Genomic DNA, 17,351 nt, shown 5'->3' on the forward strand with positions numbered 1-17,351 from the left:
TGGCAATGAAGTGATGTTTCCACCATGTTTTTAGTATGTTTTTATTGTCTTTTCTCTACCAGGAACAATATTGCCAACTATATTATTATGGTCTCTTTTAGTGTTATTATGCTGGAGTACAGGTATATATTTCTCTTTTAAAGATTTTATGTATTTATTTGACAGAGAGAGAGAGAGATAGATAGATCACAAGTAGGCGGAGAGGCAGGCAGAGAGAGAGAGAGAGAGGAGGAAGCAGGCTCCCCACTGAGCAGAGAGCCCCATGTGGGTCTTGATCCCAGGACCCTGGGACCATGACCTGATCCAAAGGCAGAGGCTTTAACCCACTGAGCCACCCAGGCACGCCTATATTTCTCTTTTAGAACATGCCAGCACTTAAAAGAATTGAGTCCTTCCTTCCTCTTCTGCCTCTACTCTTTGCTTGCTTCCTTCCCATAAGCCCATCCCCATCTCAGAACTCTCTTTGAGAGGTGTTGTCTGTAATATCTGGCTTGTACCCTTTTAGACCTCTTTCTATGCATTTTCATACATTTGTGCAGATGAAGAGATCATTCACTAACTACTGTTCTTTGCAAGTGGCTTTTGTTTTTAAATTTAATACATCTTTGAGCTCTTCTGGTATCTTTCTACCTTCAAAAGTCCTTAATTTAGAAATTGTAGTCCGTAAGGTCACTTAAATACACGCAACTATAATTTCATTTTCATGCTTCTTTATTTCAGTAGCAGGTTAAAATGGCCCCAGATAGCATGACGTCTTGAGGCACGACTCCGAGGGTCAACCAAATTCACACCAGACATGAGAGAAACTTTAGAAGTTGATACGTGTCCATCTAGTCTTAACTCCTGGTCATTTTCACGAAGGCTGCCTGCTTTTGCTATTATCCTCAGAAAAATCTCGCTCTTACATTTTTACACAAAGACCGTGTCCCTTCTCATTAAGGGACTCTGATGATGCATCTGTTTTTGTTTATTATAGCTCAGCAGGAATTACCAGGGGAGTCATTTTAAGAAAAAATAAAAACCCATTCTTCTCTTTTTGGGGAAGCCAACAAGCTTGCAGACAGAGTCCGTGTTGGCTTCAAGACCCATTCTGGATGTCAGCTCGAGAAATGATGCAGAATTCCTAGAACAGAGTAGCAAGGGGCAGGAGGACTGGTGGGGTGGGGGGTGGGGGGGTATGTGTGACATGGGGAAGCTTAGGGAAGTTGGAATCTTAGTTCTCTATGATACAGTTTCTTTGTTTTAATGGAGTTATAAATTCCCAAGAAACTGGGACATCTCATAAATATAAAAATGTTTCTAAGATAAATATACATGGTTTTCTATTCTCTACTGTCTTGGATTTTTCATGTTTTTATCCTTCCCGGAAGTTCTCTTGCTGGCAGGTGCTTCCAGGCAGCATTTCTGTGCTGTGACATTTTGGAACGAGTTTCTATCTCTGGAGATGGGTCGGGGCTGGTGGGGATTTCAGTCCAGCTTCAAGACATACCCGTGGGGTCATGTGGGGATAGGAGCATAACTGGGTCTGGATGAATGGGGAGATTCTGTATTATAGACTGAAGAAAGTAATGGCTGATCGTCCGAATCCCAGGAGGCTTGGGCCTCATTGCTTGTACGTGTCTATCCCAGACACGGTCACACCAAAAACTAGAGGTGGTGTCAGTATCTTGAAGCGACAACTCAAGAAAAACCAGTTGTAGGATACTTTAAATGTCCCTTCAGCCATTTCACAGTTGCAGCTCTGCTTTGCTAGACCCCAGGAAGTTGCTTGGTGGCCGGGCACCCTGGCCTGAGGCACAGAGGGAGGCAGTGGGGGGAGGGAGGCTGCAGGAAAGGAGTCTTGGCTCCCGAAGACCTTGCTTCCCTGAGCTATCCCTTACTCATTCGGCTCAAAGCATTTACTCCCGGTTGGAAAGAGGGGACACGAAGCTGGTCTTACTCCCATGTGGCTCTTTTGTGGGTCATTATCTTAGTTGACCTTGAAAAGTGCCTGATAAACTCTTAAAAATAATTAAAAAAGAAGAAGAGTAGAGTAAGAGATGTACACCCTGATCTGGCCTAAAAGCATGGACTTTGCCACTTCAGGTCTGTGGAAGGGAGCATTTCCTTCAGAGCTGACTATGTTCCATGTCGATGGAAGGCAGCCTCAAAGACAGCTCGGAATGTTCTTTTTTGTCTTTGCCTGAGCCATTTTTTTTTTTTTTTTTTTTTTGAGCAGTGGCAGCTATGTAAATTTCTGATGTACTACTGAGAATGTTCACCCGGAGTGTAGGTTTCTACCCCCCTCCCTGCACCCCCCGAGGTGTGTTCAGAAGCTGTGGGAGACAGAGAGGCTGACCTGCCACTCCATGTGCTTGCAGTGTTCTGCAGTTGCGTGGACAAGGGCCTGTCACGCCTGAGCAGCGGGGGCGGGGCCCATCCTGAGATTAGGCAAGCTGCAGAGGGAGGGGAGAACCCCAAGACTGAATTACATGGAAGATCTGGCCTGGTAGACGATGGCAGTTTTCCTAAAGGACATCGTTGGGGCTGCTCAGTTTGGCCAAAAGGTTCTGCTTGCGCCCTGTTTCATTCTGGCTGGTAGGCATAGAGCTTTTAGGCTCTGGATCTCAGGTTCAAACTTTGGTTTTTCAAGAGAAGGGCTTTCCAGTCAGTTATGGACTCAGAGCTCCAGCCTTCACCTTCAAGGTGGGGCAGTAAAAAGAGGCCATTGGGGATTCATGTTAGATGTTTAGATGTTTACTTTCAGATTTAAAAATCCTTCGTGTGTTATCTTTGGTTTGTGTACCTAGCCGACAGTGAATTCTCTGCTTTAGTTCCTAACTTGGAAGTTACTGACCTAGAATTTTCCCTCGTTCTGCCAATCGTGAGAAACCAAAGATCAGAAATTTTCAATGTCGTCTATGAATTTACTCATGTAGTCGTCCAATACACCTGGCCTCTGGGTCCCATGTTGTGTACCGGGGAACTTACAGCCTAGTGGGGGGCGAGATCCCCAGGACAGGTGATAAGTGCCAGGAGGACTGTGGGGCTGTTAGTGCACTTCCGAGGACACATCCTCTTCATGCCAGGGAGTTTCAAAGGGGTTGGACTTGCAGGGCAGGCATTCGGTAGCCCTTAGGGGCCCCTGGTAATGGGAAGAGAGCTGATCTTTCCTTTTGGGTGGTGGATTAGAAGACGAGGTCCCCTTGTGTGGTTGTTGCCACGGCTTATAGAGAGCCCTTTCACTCAATGACAGGTGCAGTGGAAATTCCTGCCTACATCTTCATAGGCTGGGGGATGGACAGAATAGGGAGAAGAAACGTTCTGGTCTGCTCACTGATTTCCGGAGCACTGTTCTGTGGTGTGATTATGGTGATCCCCAAGGTGAGTTATTTTTATGTTTTATTGAAGGCACAGTTAGTTATACCGTGGCAGTAAGGACGAAGATCCATTCAGACACATGGACAGAGAAGATACATAATATTTAAAAAAAACTTTTTTTAAATATTCTTTTGAAACAGTCTTAAATTTTAAACATTTTTTAAAATATTTTTTAAAACATTCTTTCTCTGTGATGTAAGTAATACATGCTCATGGTAAAAAAAAAAAAAATTTAAGGAAAAAAATGTTTCCAAAAAAAAAAAAGCCCATAATCCCAGTTCCCAGGGATGACCAGTGTTGTTTTTTGTAAACACAGTGGTCCTGAATGAGGGAAGTTGATCACGTCCTCCAGTGATGATTGTTGTCATAAACATTAATTCGTTGAACAAATGTGTATCCAGCATCTATTATGTTGTTCTAGGGGCTGAAGACACACAGTGAATCAAGTTTCTACAAGTGTGAAGAAAACCAAAAGGGGATGAGGGGTGGAGTGTGTGTGTGTGTGTGTGTGTGTGTGATATGTGTTTATTTTATCCAGGGTGATCGAGGATGGTGTGCTTCTCAGAGAAGGTCACAGCTAATTAGAAACCAGAGGAGGGAGGAAGCCAATGGAGACATCTGAAGGATATAATGGGTTTTATATTCAGGACTGTTTCAATTTAAACAGTCTTGCTTTTCATTGCAGGCGTCTAGTGGTTTTCACTTTCAAGTGTGCCTAAATCCCTCAAGGAGCTCGTTCTTAAAAATGCAGTTTCCTGCTGAGAAACACTGCCAGAAACTACTGAAACCGCTTTCCCATTTCTATGGTTGGGCAAACACCATCCCCTAGAAGAACTCTCTTTTTTAAAAGATTTTATTTATTTATTTATTTATTTATTTAAGGGAGAGACACACAGCGAGAGAGGGAACACGAGCAGGGGGAGAAGGAGAGGGAGAAGCAGGCTTCCTGCCGAGGAGGGAGCCCGATGCGGGGCTCTATCCCAGGACACTGGGAAGACTGAGCCGCCCAGGCACTACCCCCCCCCCCCCCCCCAGAATAATTCTTGCATCCAGAAGTGCTCCTCCTCTTCCCCCTGCAAAATGTTATCAGAACTTGTGTTTTCCTTCTTGATTTGGAAAATATGGTTACTCTAACAGTACTTTAAAATACCTTCTATGGGGCACCTGGGTGGCTCAGTCATCTGCCTTCTGCTCAGGTCATGATCCCAGGGTCCTGGGCTCAAGCCCCAATTTGGGCTCCCTGCTCAGTAGGGAGCCTGCTTCTTCCTCTCCCTCTGACTCTCCGCCTGCATGTGCTCTCTCTGTCTCTCTCTCAAATGAATAAATAAAATCTTAAAAAAAATACTTTCTATAATTTTCTCTAGGATTATAAGAGTATCTCACCATTTAGAGCAAGGCATTTTAAGTTTTGCATATTGTTTGAAATTTTCTTTAAGTTAACCAGTGACTTTTTATAGTAATACTTCACTTAATTCTGAAGGATGGTGAATCAAATGTTTTATACAATTGAAGTTTCCCACTGATTGACGCACAACTATCACGAATGCCGTCAAACTACTCAGGACCAGGGGGTTGCTGCCAGTTTGAGGGAACTTCATTCACACCTTTTTTTGGTTTTGTCTTTTCAAGTAGTTTACAGGTACAGTAGTTGAGTTGATGGCAGCTGCCTTTGAGCTGGCTGGTGAAGATTTAGGGGAACCCCAAAACCTCTGAGTCCTATAATGATTACGCCTCTGCGATAATGGGGAAAACAGGAGAGTAGCTGATGGGGATTTCTAGAAACAGGGCACTAACATTTAACCACAAATTTCTTCCTTCTGATGAAGTTTCTCCCCAAACGGCAGTGTCAGCACCCATCAGTGTTTTCCAGGTTACATTAATTCATTCAGTAAACACTATCTACAACAGATACTGTCAACAGAGTCATCCAGCAAACACGCAGGGATCAGGATGACAAGGTGACATTCGTTGCTTCATTAGAGGCGAGTTCCATCAGGTTCCAGGGACTTCGCAGAATAGATACTTATTCTTGCCCATAGAAAGTCCGATGTGGGTATACCTGGGTAGTGGTGCTGGGAGGGGAGGGGGTGTTTGGCTTCACCGGGTCATTCAGGGATTGAGGTTGACCGAGGCACCGCCATCCTCAACACACGAACTCCAGGGTCCCCTGGGTCTCCACATCCAGCTGGCAGACAGGAAAGGAGAGCAAAGATGGAACGGGGGAGGGCTTTGCGAACCACAGCTGGAAGTGGAGGGACAGCAGAAACTGAGTTGGAGGCTCTGTTGAGAAGGGTCGCTGTTGAGAAATGCATCGACGAAAAGAAAAAAAGAAGAATCTGTTTTAATAATTCAGTTATCCATCTCAGATTATTTTCTAAAGATAATTTATAAGCTAGAGGATTACTGTTGCAAAGGGCACAATTTGTTTTTATGGCTCTTTGATTCATTCTGCTCTGCTCAATTCCAGGAGTGGGTCAATTACTAGGGAATGGGTACCATCTGGGCGTGTCTCGAGAGCAGTCTTTGCAAACGGCTTTTCTCATTTGTTCATTTGACATCTCCAAGGCCGAGGGGAGGTGCAATTAAACCTTTCTCTAAATTTTGGGAAGATGAAAAGCTTTCAGAGACCATGAGTAGAGATTACAAAATAAATTCAAACAGAGAAATGAAACTTTTCATTGTTCTGAACAGTGTTGGGTAATTAGAAATAATAGTAATAATAAATAATAATTTTAAAGATTTCACATTTTTCTTTTAAAAATGTTACTTCTGATGGCCTATTTTGCTAATATATGTTTTTTCAGGATTACTTTGTTTATACTGTGGTGGTGACTATGGCTGGAAAATTTGCCATAGGGGCCTCGTTTGGCCTCATTTACCTTTATACAGCAGAGCTGTATCCGACCGTGGTAAGGTAAGAATTATTTTTCTTTTGTTTTTTTGTTGTCCTTTGCTTACATGTCATTTCATTATATTTGACCTTTGAGTAGAAATGCTTTCTTTCTTTAGCAGTTACTGGAGCTCTGAGACATGGGAAAGTCAGACGATGATGCAAATTTTGAATCTGAGGCTTTGTCTATACCTCATTAGCAAGGATACTAAAGAAATTGTTGTGATATCACACTCTATTCTTCTAAAACCATTTTAAATCTCAAATACGATTGACTTATACTGACTCTCTGTATGATTCAAGGCTAATTTTCTCAGGATGTGTCTCTTGATGTTCTGATGTCCATTGTCTTAACTTTCAGGGCTTCCCTAACAAAACCCCAGAGGTTGGGTGCCTGAAACAGCAGAAATCTATTTTCTCACGTATCTGGAGGCTTGAGGTCCAGGATCAAACTGTTTGGCCGATTTGCTTTCTCCTGTGTGGGGCGTTTCTTCTTGGCTTAATTAGAGATACTTACTCACATTAAAAACACATTCTTTCCTTCTTACTACACATCCTATAAGGCTACCTTAAATAGCTTTTAAAGAGGAGCACATTAAGATACTGCTTGACTTTAAACAATTAAAATAGAATGTTCCACAGATATAAATCCGTTCTTCCCCATTCCTGTCCGTTCCCTGCCCCAACCAAATTCCTGCTCTAGAAGACCAATGTTATTCTCAATGTTAGACTGAATGAATACACATAAGGGCCTCATCTGCATAGCAAAGGAAGAATGGGTTATTTTTATTATTATATATTTTTTGGTCTTGAAGGGTCTTGAATTATCTGCTGTATGCCTGTATATACCACTGTTTCACAGAATGTGGATCTAAATCCCAAGTGATTCTCGAAACTTTAGTGTAAAATTATTTTCCAGTATATTAGGCCGAGCTGAAGTTTTATTACATTTGTTCTCTGCTGGAAGTGTGGCAGGGCAGGTGGGGGCGGGGGGCGCTGCAGGAGGTCTGCCCTCCCAGCACCCATGTGCACTTCCGGCTGCTGTCCTGATGCTCCTCCTGTTTGCAGGTCGCTGGCCGTGGGAAGCGGCAGCATGGTGAGCCGTTTGGGAAGCATCGTGGCCCCGTTCTGGGTTTATCTCTCCAGCGCTTGGACCTTCCTACCGCAGGTGTGCATCAGTTTAGAGAACCTCGCTGGGACAGCAGCGGGGAGGGGGAGCTAATTGCCTTCTGTATTTTTACTTCTTGGAAGCCAGTTTATAATGCAGTTCTGGAGGTTTATAGAAACCTTGTTAACGAGTCGGCAAGGAGAGTGGCGGTTGCTGTTTTATATTCCGTGATTGCCTTCCGCCTCTGGTGAGCCCATAATTGTATTTGTGTTCGCTGTGGATGGACCTCTCCCCACCCATCTCCTGAAGCTGCGTAGGGAGAGCTCTGTTCTCCGCCCACCCGGCCCTTGCCTCTGGGTTCCCACCAGGTGCCTGCCTGGCCAAGGTCAAGGTGAATTCTAGAGGCTGCCTGCTGCTTGGAAGGTTCTGTGGTACCTGATGGAGAGGTTTAGGGGTCTGGTTTTCAGCTTACCTGAAACTTGACATGTTCTTCACGGGGGAGGCTTCTGCTCAGGAGGAAGATGGGAGACAAGTGGGGTGGGGGCTTAGGGAGGCGGGGAGGGCTTGGGAGTGGGGGTTGGAGGTGGCCTGGGGCACTGTGAAACTTAGGGGAGGGCCCTGGGTCTCTGGCCCTCTCCCTCTTCCTCCAGATGCCCTCTCTTGAACTTATTTGCCACAGCTCACTCTAGGCTGCCCCTCTCGTCTTCAGTGCTCCTCATTCATTTTCTGGTTTTGCCTTAAATAGACTCATCCTCTGAGAGCCATCCTGGCTATCCTCCCCAGTCCCTGTGTGGAAAACCTCTTCTCCGTTCAGACTTCCCTTCCACACTGCAAACCCATCCTTTGCCTGGTCTCATGGATATTCTCCCGGGGGGGTCTCACAATGGAGTCAGGTTTTCCCGGACAGGACAGGGCCGTGCCTTAATGCCCTTCCCCTCTGCTCCCCACTTTGGGGGAGAAGTCAGCAGCCTCCAGCAGGACCCTTGAGCGTCCACATTTCAATGGCCCTGTTCTTCTATCCCCCTCGTGTCCCCATCCATGACACGAAACCTTCACCTTCCTTCTGGAAACCACCCCAGCTTGTCTGCTTCCGGTTCAATGGCCTCCGCCGTCTGCCTCCCAGATCTTCTCCCTGTGCTTCCCCCGACCCTGTCAGAAGAGTCCGCCACACCACAGCAACTCCTGACTGCCACGTCTCCTTCAGGGTTGGAGAAAGTCTGAGCTCTGCTGGGTATTGAAGTCCTTTCCAGATGGACCCCCTGCAGATACCCCCCTGCAGGGAAGCCTCCTCCCATCTCCCCTTGCTAAACTTGCCTGTATCCTTGAAGAAGCAGAGCAAACCCCACTTCTCTGAGGAAGACACCTGGATCCCACGACCCCGCGTCTCCCTTCCTCTAGTCTGCGTAGCTTTTCACGTGCGCTGCTTTTCGCGCCCACAGGGAGCCAAAGTCCAGCTTTATGGTTTGTGCATGTGTTTTTGTCCCTCTAGTTAAACCGCTGGACTCTGGCTGGATAGGGCACTTTGGATCCCCAGGACTGTATCCAGCAAAGCATTTCCCTCTCTCTGTGTGCCACTCATGTTATCCCTTAACTGGTATTTTAAATCAAATAGACTGGCTTTTTAAAATTAGCTTTGTCTTCAGCAATATCATCAGCAAAAGCATGGGTGTTAGGCTAGTCATATGTTTTTCTAAAATAAAGTAACGGGACCATTATCATTGAACCATTGAACAAAGTGTGTGGTGCTCCCTAAAATCACCTTGCACACAGAGATGGTGTGCACCTACTCTTTGGGAATCACTGGCTTAGCCTGGATCTCTCTCACGTCCCAGTAATGGGCACTCGTCAGGTTTGCGTAATTGTGGTGTTGGGATGCCAGCATCTCTTAGGGGCTGACTCTGAGGTTGAGAAATGATACGTGCTGTCTGGCCTGCATAGAGAAGTGTTTTGGAGAGTCCACCATCCTTTTTAGGGCATGGACTTTTCTAGAAGCATCTTCTTTGTGCTAGCACTCTGTGCTCCTCATTAAATAAATAGGAGATAAAAGCGGAAAAGGCATTTTTGAAACAAAAAAGCTGAAACACACAGAAAATACATCTATGAAAGCAAACTGCTCTAAAAATACTAAAACCAAATAAAGATTCAAAAAAAAAAAAAAAAAGAAAGAAAAGACATCCATAATAGTCCGTTAGGGGCTATGGAGTCAAAAGGGACTTTAAATTTTGTTTACCAGCTACTTAAATAGCACTTGTTATGCAAAACTAAAACAAAAACAAACAAAAAAAAAAAAACGGGTCTTCATAGATTACAGATACTGTTTGTTGCTATCCGCATTTTAAAGATGAGGAGACTGATGTTTAGAAAATAATTGGTAGCTCAAGGTCACCGGGGTGACAGAGCTTGGATTCAAACCCAAATACCCTACTTTTCACACAGGTTAAACAAACAGTGCAGAAGGGAATACAAAGAAATCAAGTCCTCCTCCCTAACCCTCAGTGCCCAGTCCTCTTTCCCCAAGACAACCTCTGTCAGGAGGGTCTTGTGTTCCTGGCAGAGATAGTCTGAATATGCTTCTTTTGGATGCAACAGCTGTTGCTGTTTTTTTTTTTTTTTTAAGATTTTATTTATTAGACAGATCACAAGTAGGCAGAGAGGCAGGCAAGGGGGTGGGGGAGAGCAGGCTTCCTGCTGAGCAGAGAGCCCCATGCGGGGCTCGATCCCAGGATCCTGGGATCATGACCTGAGCTGAAGGCAGAGGCTTTAACCCACTGAGCCACCCAGATGACCTTGCTGGTTGTTTTTAATGAGTAAGAAAATAAATTATAAAATTTCTCATTAAGCTTCTTTATGGGTGTCAAAGTGCCTAGGGAGCCAATATTTTCCTTTGGAGGAATGGAAATGCTGATCTAGAAGATGAGTTTGTGTTTTCTCTTCCAAAAAGAAGCACATGAAAATCACCTGTTCTGATGCTTTTATTATAGACCATTGTTTTCTAGTAGTCTAAGAAATAAGGGGACACTAATTCCTATCAGTTTTGTATTCTTCAGTTAGTTTGGCAAAGATTTGTTGAGTGTTGTATTTGAGCTAGCCTCCTTGTTAGGTGCTACGGAGCAGAGATGAAAGAAACAGCCTCGGTCCTGAGAGACGTCTGTCTGTCCAGTGCCTGGGGAAGGCAGAAGAACAAACCATCCCAAGCCCCAGAGATGAGGGCTGAACATGGGGAATGCCAGGGTCATGGGTTATAGGAGAGGGCTACCAACCCAGGCTAGGGCCAGAGGGGAGGCTTCCTGGAGGAGGGGTCCTCCAATCTATGTCTGGAAGGGCCAGTAGAAGTCAGCCAGAGGAGAAAGAGAGAAGGGAATTCTAGGTAGGGGGAACAGGAAGGCAAAGGCTTACAGAGAAAATAGAACATGACGAGTTTGGGTTTGGGGTCATGCTTACTGCTAACACCAGGGTGGGTTATGGAAGTCAGGAGAGCCTCTAGAAAAACAGGCAGGGATATCAAATGAGGTCGGAAGGGAACTGCATTTGTGCTAAGGGTGACTTAGAGACAATGGGATGAAAAAGTCACATCCACAGGACATGGTGAACAGTTGGGTGTGCTGGAGGTAGGGAGTGGGAGGGAAGCCAGAGCCATTCTTGGTGGCTGGAGGGAACCCGGGAGGAGGGACAGGTTGACATGGGGAAGGACAGTGCACTGGAATTGTGTGTGATGGGTGGGAAGCCCCCACAGGTCAGCCAGAGGAGTGGGTGTGGGAGTCAGTTTATGAAGAGGTGAGGGGAGGTGAGCAGACTGAGGGGCTCGGGTGATGTGGGCCAAGGCTGGGGGCCTCTCTGGCTTCTTTAAATGACATGATCCCATTTATGGACCGCTTACCGTGGACAGGCACTGTTTTAAGTGCGCCTTAGATGGGTCATTTAATTTAATTCGTTCAACCCTCCTTTGAGGCAGGTACTACTCTTATTTCCATCTTACAGATGAGGAAACTGAGGAGCAGGAAATTTAAGTAACCAAGACCACATGGGTAGCAGGAGCAAGTTCCCAGGCAGAGCGGGCACAGAGATTATAAGAGGCTTGAGAACGGTTATTTTTACTGAAGGAAAGTAACTGGGAGAAAGGAAAGGGTTGAAAACATGCAGAGAAGAGGGAGGCTGTTGATAGAGGAACCCTCCCTCACCCCCACCGGTCCCCCCTCCCCCAGCCATCTGAGGTAGGGGGCAGTGGGGTCTGGAGAGGGTGAAGCGGGAGGGAGAGATGAAGAACAAGTGATGGGGGCTTGTGATGAGGACGCCTGAGGGGGCGGAGGGAGTTGGCCCAGGTGGCAGGAGACCAGGTCTTATGTGAGAAAGGAGGGAGGTGACAGGTTATGGGGTTTGTGTCCTGCCTGGCGATCCTTCTCACGGCCAAGCCAAAAAAGAAAAATCCAGTCCTGGTTTGGATCTTCCAGTGACTCTTTTTAGACTTATCCAGTGGGTTCCCCTGCTATGTCTGGAGTCACCAGAAGATACCTTAAAGCGTCCTTTGGAAAGTCACGTTAAATTCTGTGACTGCTTCTAGGCTTGCTCAAGGACTTCGAAGAATTAGGTTATCAGCGTTCCGCAAAACAAAATAAAAACCCGCCTTCTTGGGTCCCACGTGTTATTGATGGGGCCTTGCCTCATGCCACCAAGGTACTGTGCACTGCGAGTTTCTCCTCCAAGGACGCAGACCTGTCAGGAAATCCATGCCTTCTTTTATTTTTATGAGTTCTTCCCAGGCAGTAATTTTGGCTGGAGGCGTTTAAATTATGTAAGGTTGAGACCCATTTTTATAGACTGTGTAGAGATTTAGTTCTAGAATCCACCCAGGATCTCTATAAGGATCAACTGAGAATAGATAGGCAGTCTTTAAATCTTAATGCGATTTGCTGTTTCTTAAATTGAGGTAAAATGGGTATAATGTGATTTGCATTTTTAAAGGCAAACCACCTTGGTGCTAATCTAAAAGCTTGCCTTTTGGGTGTGAAAATTTGGAAAGTAAAGAAATACTGAATTTTTTTAGGAAATCACATGGACCCTTACCCCGCAAAGTACCAGTTAGTTTCTATTTGCCTTTGTTTGGTTCTCTCTAAATTCTGTAGGTTTGGGTTCATTGAAACACTCATTTGTGGATTCATTCATTCATTCATTCATTCTGCCTCATCTATTGAATATTGATCATGTACCGATTTGGGGGGCAGGGACAACTTTGACTAAGACAGTCTCTGGCCATGAAGTCCCAACCCAGGGTTCAATTGCTGGGTTTCTCTAGGATCGGAGAAGATGGGACAGGGACTTTTTTCTCTGTGCAGCTCCTAGGACAGTGCCTGCAAGGGCACTAATGTAGACATTAACTGGGATTTGCTGAGTAGGTCTCCATGGTGGTCGAATGAACGAACCAGTGACTGGACCAACTCTGCGGACCGCATAAGTAACCGAAGTTTCCCCGGGGCATAAAAATGACAACTCTTCCCTCCAATTTAATGCTGTTGCCCTCTGTAAAAGGTTCAGAAATTACTGTTCTCTCTGAAGGGTACATTTCTTTCTTGATATGTCACTTACTATTGTTCTTTTAATTCCTTCTAGCTGGTTGTTGGGATTTTGGCGTTCGTCAGTGGCATGCTGTCGCTAATGCTTCCAGAAACCATGGGGAGGCCTCTGGCGACGACTTGGGAGGAGGCTGCCAAACAGGAGAGAGAAAAAGAGAGTTCAGGCAAATTATTTCCCACAGCCAGTAATACTGCGTTGGAAAAAGTAGAAGTCATTGATTCAGGGGCTTCTGGTCTTGGTGAATAAATGTGCCTTGTGCTGTCTGGCACCTGAACTCTTGTTTACTTCAATGACTTTGTATTAGGAGGAATATTATTCTCATCTCCCGAATGTCATTTGTATGTCTTTTAAAAATTTTTTGTAAGAAAATCTTAAAACAATTGTTTTGTAAAAGTAAAGGAAATAAAACCAAGATGAGAATTCTCATTTTTTTACACTGCTTTATCACTGCAATAAAATACTTCTCCCTGTTCTTATATGTTACTGATTCTCAACCGTCCCCCTGCCTCCAGCCATGTGGGCCTGAGGGAATGTCACACCCTCCCATCAGGACCAGCATCCCCTTGCCCCCCTGGGGACCGGGAAGAGAGGTCATGGGAGGTTTCAACAAAGCCCCTAGAAGATTCTATTTCTGATATTCCTTCTCCTCTTAGGAGAATCATAGCTCTAAATTCAGATTTTATTCAGAAATGCCCTGGGCGCACCTGAGTGGTGCAGTCCGTTAAGCTTCTGACTCTTTGTTGCAGCACAGGTCATGACCTCAGGGTCGTGGGATCGAGCCCCACTTTGGGCTCCACACTCAATGGGGAGTCTGCTTGAGATTCTCTCTCTCTCAATTAAATAAATCTTTTAAAAAATGCCCTGTCAAAAAATGTTGTCTTCCTAACTTAACCATAGAAACAATAGCTACAGAAAAAGGTGTCTGGCTTCTCAGCACACTGAGGCAAGAGGGCTTGAATGAGCAGACAAATGTGTTTTGTGTCAGGTCTAGTTAAAGGACAGCTGTCTGCTCAGGGCCAGGTGCAAGTTTTCTAGTCATTTCTAGACATTCTTATCTTTCCTAAATTTGCCAAATTCTCTCCCTAAGTCTCCTGCACAGTACAGAGAATCTGTGGCCTTGTAGTGCATTGCAAAATTTTTGTTTGCTGATCATCCAGGAAATTGACTTTAAGTACCATTTGGATGTTATCAATGTAAAAAAAAAAAAAATAAGTATTTTTGCCTTGAAAAATCTTTTTTACAGGAAGATTTCACTCTTGTTTTTTAAGTACTAAATTTTGTTTCCCCAGCTTCACCTAACACCATATTTTGCATGTATGTTCAGTTTAATATCCTTACTATTTCAACAGAAAAAAATAATACCTGTTAGAGGAACACATTTCAGACAAGTCTGCCATAGGTTTGGGATTTCTCTTTCCTATCGCTTCATCATTATTTTTTTCTATGCTCTTGAAATTTAGCGATTGGCTATACCTATGTCTAATATAGTAGAATTGGTGACGTTAGCAGCAGAGGCAAGTAGAAGGAGGATTAAGGGGAAAGGGCACAGGGTTTGAAACATGGCAGACGACGTAGACCAGCAACAACAGACCAGCACCGTAGAAGAGCCCTTGGATCTCATCAACCTCAGCCTAGATGAGCGAATTTATGTGAAAATGAGAAATGACAGAGAGCTTCGAGGCAGATTACATGCTTATGATCAGCATTTAAATATGATATTGGGAGATGTGGAAGAAACTGTGACTACCGTAGAAATTGAGGAGGAAACATACGAAGAGATCTATAAATCAACAAAACGGAATATTCCGATGCTTTTTGTCTGGGGAGATGGTGTTGTACTAGTTGCCCCTCCATTAACATTCAGCGGAAACAAAGAATTTATCGTGTTTGGAATATAGGAGTTTTTGTATGATTGCCTCTTTAAATGTAGAAGACGTTCAAAAGAGAAACCTGTGTAAATTTTGATAGTAAGAAATAACCAAGGATTCTTCCACTCCTGAAATGAGTTGATTTGCAGATAGCTCAAAAATTCTTAAGCTAACGGGTATTTTAATTTTTTTGCAACCCTTTCAACAAATGTGATCACCAAGATGCAGAACTCTTTTTTCAGGAATTAATTTGTTTTGTTGTTTCCTCAGACAATTTCTGTTTTTTTTTTCCCTTAAATTAAACTTGATATTTCCTTAAAAAAAATAAATAAAAGGAGGATTAAGACAACTACATAGATGCTATTGTTATTACTGGGCGCCTGGGTGGCTCAGTTGGTTAGGCGTCTGCCTTTGGCTCAGGTCATGATCATGGGGTCCTGGGATTGAGCCCCCTCCCACCATTGGGCTCCCTGCTCAGTGGGGAGCTTGGGTCCTGGTTCTCCCTCTCCCTCTATCTCTGCCTCTCCCCACCCTTTGTGCTCCCTTTCTGCTCTTTGTCTCTCTCTCAAATAAATGAAATCTTTTAAAAAATAAAATAAAAAACAAAAAAACATTAGTAAGAGGGAAAAAGGGATTTGATTTGAATTATTTAGGCTTTTTATATTAATTCCATTCCCTGGGTAAGTCCTCAGTTCTTCACTTGGCAAATAAAACATAACCCCCTAAACCTCTCTCCCTTTGTGAAAGAAAACAAAACAACAGGAGGATATGAGAGGGAGTTATTTCTTTATCCTTCTTCTCACCTCTTACTGTGTCGCTTTTTCTTTTTTTTCCTTCATCCTCAGCCTGTTTTTCTACAGGTATTTAGGTTTTTCCTCTTGGTTAATCTTTGATACTTTCTTGACTTTCTTTTTACTCTTGGTTTGCTCAGGCGGCCATTACAAGATACCATAGTCTGGGTGGCTTCCACCACATAAAACTTACTTCTCACGTTCTGGAAGCTTGAAGTCCAGGATCAGGATGCCTGCAAGGTAGACTTTATCCTGAGGCCTCTTCTCTTGGCTTGCGGGCAGCCAGGGTCTCACTGTGTGCTCACATGACCTCCTCTGTGTATCTCTGCCGGGAGAGAGAGAGTGCTCTGGTGTCTCAGAAGGGCACTAATCCCATCTGGAAAGCCCCGTTCTTTCTGTCTTGTCAGACCCTACAATCGTTCAGTCTAGCACTCATGTAGGTATTTCTGTATTAGCAAGAGCCCAGTCAGCAAAACAGGAACCCTCTGAGCTATTTCAGGCATAGAAAAATTTAATACAAGGAATTAGTTACCAAAGCGTGGGGAGGGCTCGTGGAACAAAATGGAGAAGGAGAAGTTAGCTAGAGGCCAGAAGACACTGTCCGCACTGGGCTGGGAGCCCCCACGCCTATACCCTCGGTTTCCACTGCTCACGCAGGTATCACATTTCTGCCACTGACCAGGGACCCAGGAGCCCACACTCCTACTGACGCTACAGAAACTGCCTGGCATGGTTTCAACTTGAATCGAATTGAATTTTTAGATTAATTTAGGGAAAATATACCTTATTCCTAGTATTGACTCTTCCATCCATTATCATGAGTTATGTCTTCCTCTACTTGGGATTTATTTATTTATTTGACAGAGAGACACAGAGAGAGTGGGAACACAAGCAGGGGGAGTGGGAGAGAGAGGAGCAGGCTTCCCTGCTGAGCAGGGAGCCCGATGTGGGGCTCTATCTCTGGATCCTGGGATCATGACCTGAGTGGAAGCAGACACTTAATGACTGAGCCATCAAGGTGCTCCAACTTGGGTTATCTCTAATGTCTTTCAACGAAGTGTAATTGTCTCCACAAATCATGCACATTTCTTGTCCCACTGATTCTTGGGTAAATATATTTATTACTAGCAGTGCTGAGTTTCTCATATATTTTCTACTGCTTATTACTGGCATCAAGGAAGGTAATTGGTTTTGGTATGTTGTTGTTATATTCCTCAACCTCGATAAAAAGTGTTTTTAAATCAGTAGGGGGATAAAAAGCTGTTTTGGGAGAAAATTTGGGCTTTTCATCGTAACGATTACAAATACAAGTCATACAGGAAGCCAAACATACTTTGTTCCTCCAGCGTTTCTCCATATGCACAGCCTTCTGATTTTATACCTGAAAAACAGTGATGTTAGATATCTTTAATAGTTGGAACGGAGTCCTGGCATGTCAGGTCTGTCTCTAGTTGTATTTCAAGGAGTACCTTACCGCAGCGCGGGAAAGCTCAGAGAACCAGCCACACACAAGTAGGTGACCTTGAGGCAGGTGACCTTGTCACAGAGACCTTGTCACATTCAGTGGAGGTCTGTGCGTCCAGCTGACTTCGACAGGCAGTTATTGTGAGCAGTGGTGGAGGCTAGTGGCGGGACAAAGGTCCTCCCACTTGGGCAAATCAACCTCTCTTCATCTCAGCCTTCTCATGGAAAAATTCAGAATGGTAATAAGATGTCCCTCATGGGACCGGGAAGATAAGCTACTACATCTACATCACATATCCACC

General features: G+C 44.5%; 1 protein-coding gene, 1 long non-coding RNA gene and 1 pseudogene across 2 annotated transcripts in view; 2 read left to right on the plus strand and 1 right to left on the minus strand.

The window, feature by feature from the left end:
• Positions 1-13,303, plus strand: part of LOC111158289 (solute carrier family 22 member 16) — a 39,418-nt gene extending 26,115 nt beyond the window's left edge. Inside the window, exons 5-8 of the mRNA XM_022520225.1 lie at positions 3,236-3,363; positions 6,165-6,274; positions 7,319-7,418; positions 12,963-13,303. Of these exons, the coding sequence (XP_022375933.1) occupies positions 3,236-3,363; positions 6,165-6,274; positions 7,319-7,418; positions 12,963-13,172 (548 nt within the window). The 3' untranslated portion in view covers positions 13,173-13,303. The remainder of the gene's footprint in view (positions 1-3,235; positions 3,364-6,164; positions 6,275-7,318; positions 7,419-12,962) is intronic.
• Positions 4,717-15,818, minus strand: LOC111158291. Its single transcript, XR_002641345.1, has 3 exons — positions 15,779-15,818; positions 12,939-13,056; positions 4,717-5,656 (listed from the first exon to the last, which is right to left on the minus strand). It is a non-coding gene; the product is annotated as an uncharacterized LOC111158291 (long non-coding RNA).
• LOC111158290 lies at positions 14,486-15,015 on the plus strand (annotated as a pseudogene).
• Positions 15,819-17,351: the final 1,533 nt, after the last annotated feature.

This window comes from Enhydra lutris, unplaced genomic scaffold (genome assembly GCF_002288905.1).
Source record: "Enhydra lutris kenyoni isolate GAN:26980312 unplaced genomic scaffold, ASM228890v2 scaffoldscaffold58, whole genome shotgun sequence".
NCBI lineage: Eukaryota > Metazoa > Chordata > Mammalia > Carnivora > Mustelidae > Enhydra > Enhydra lutris.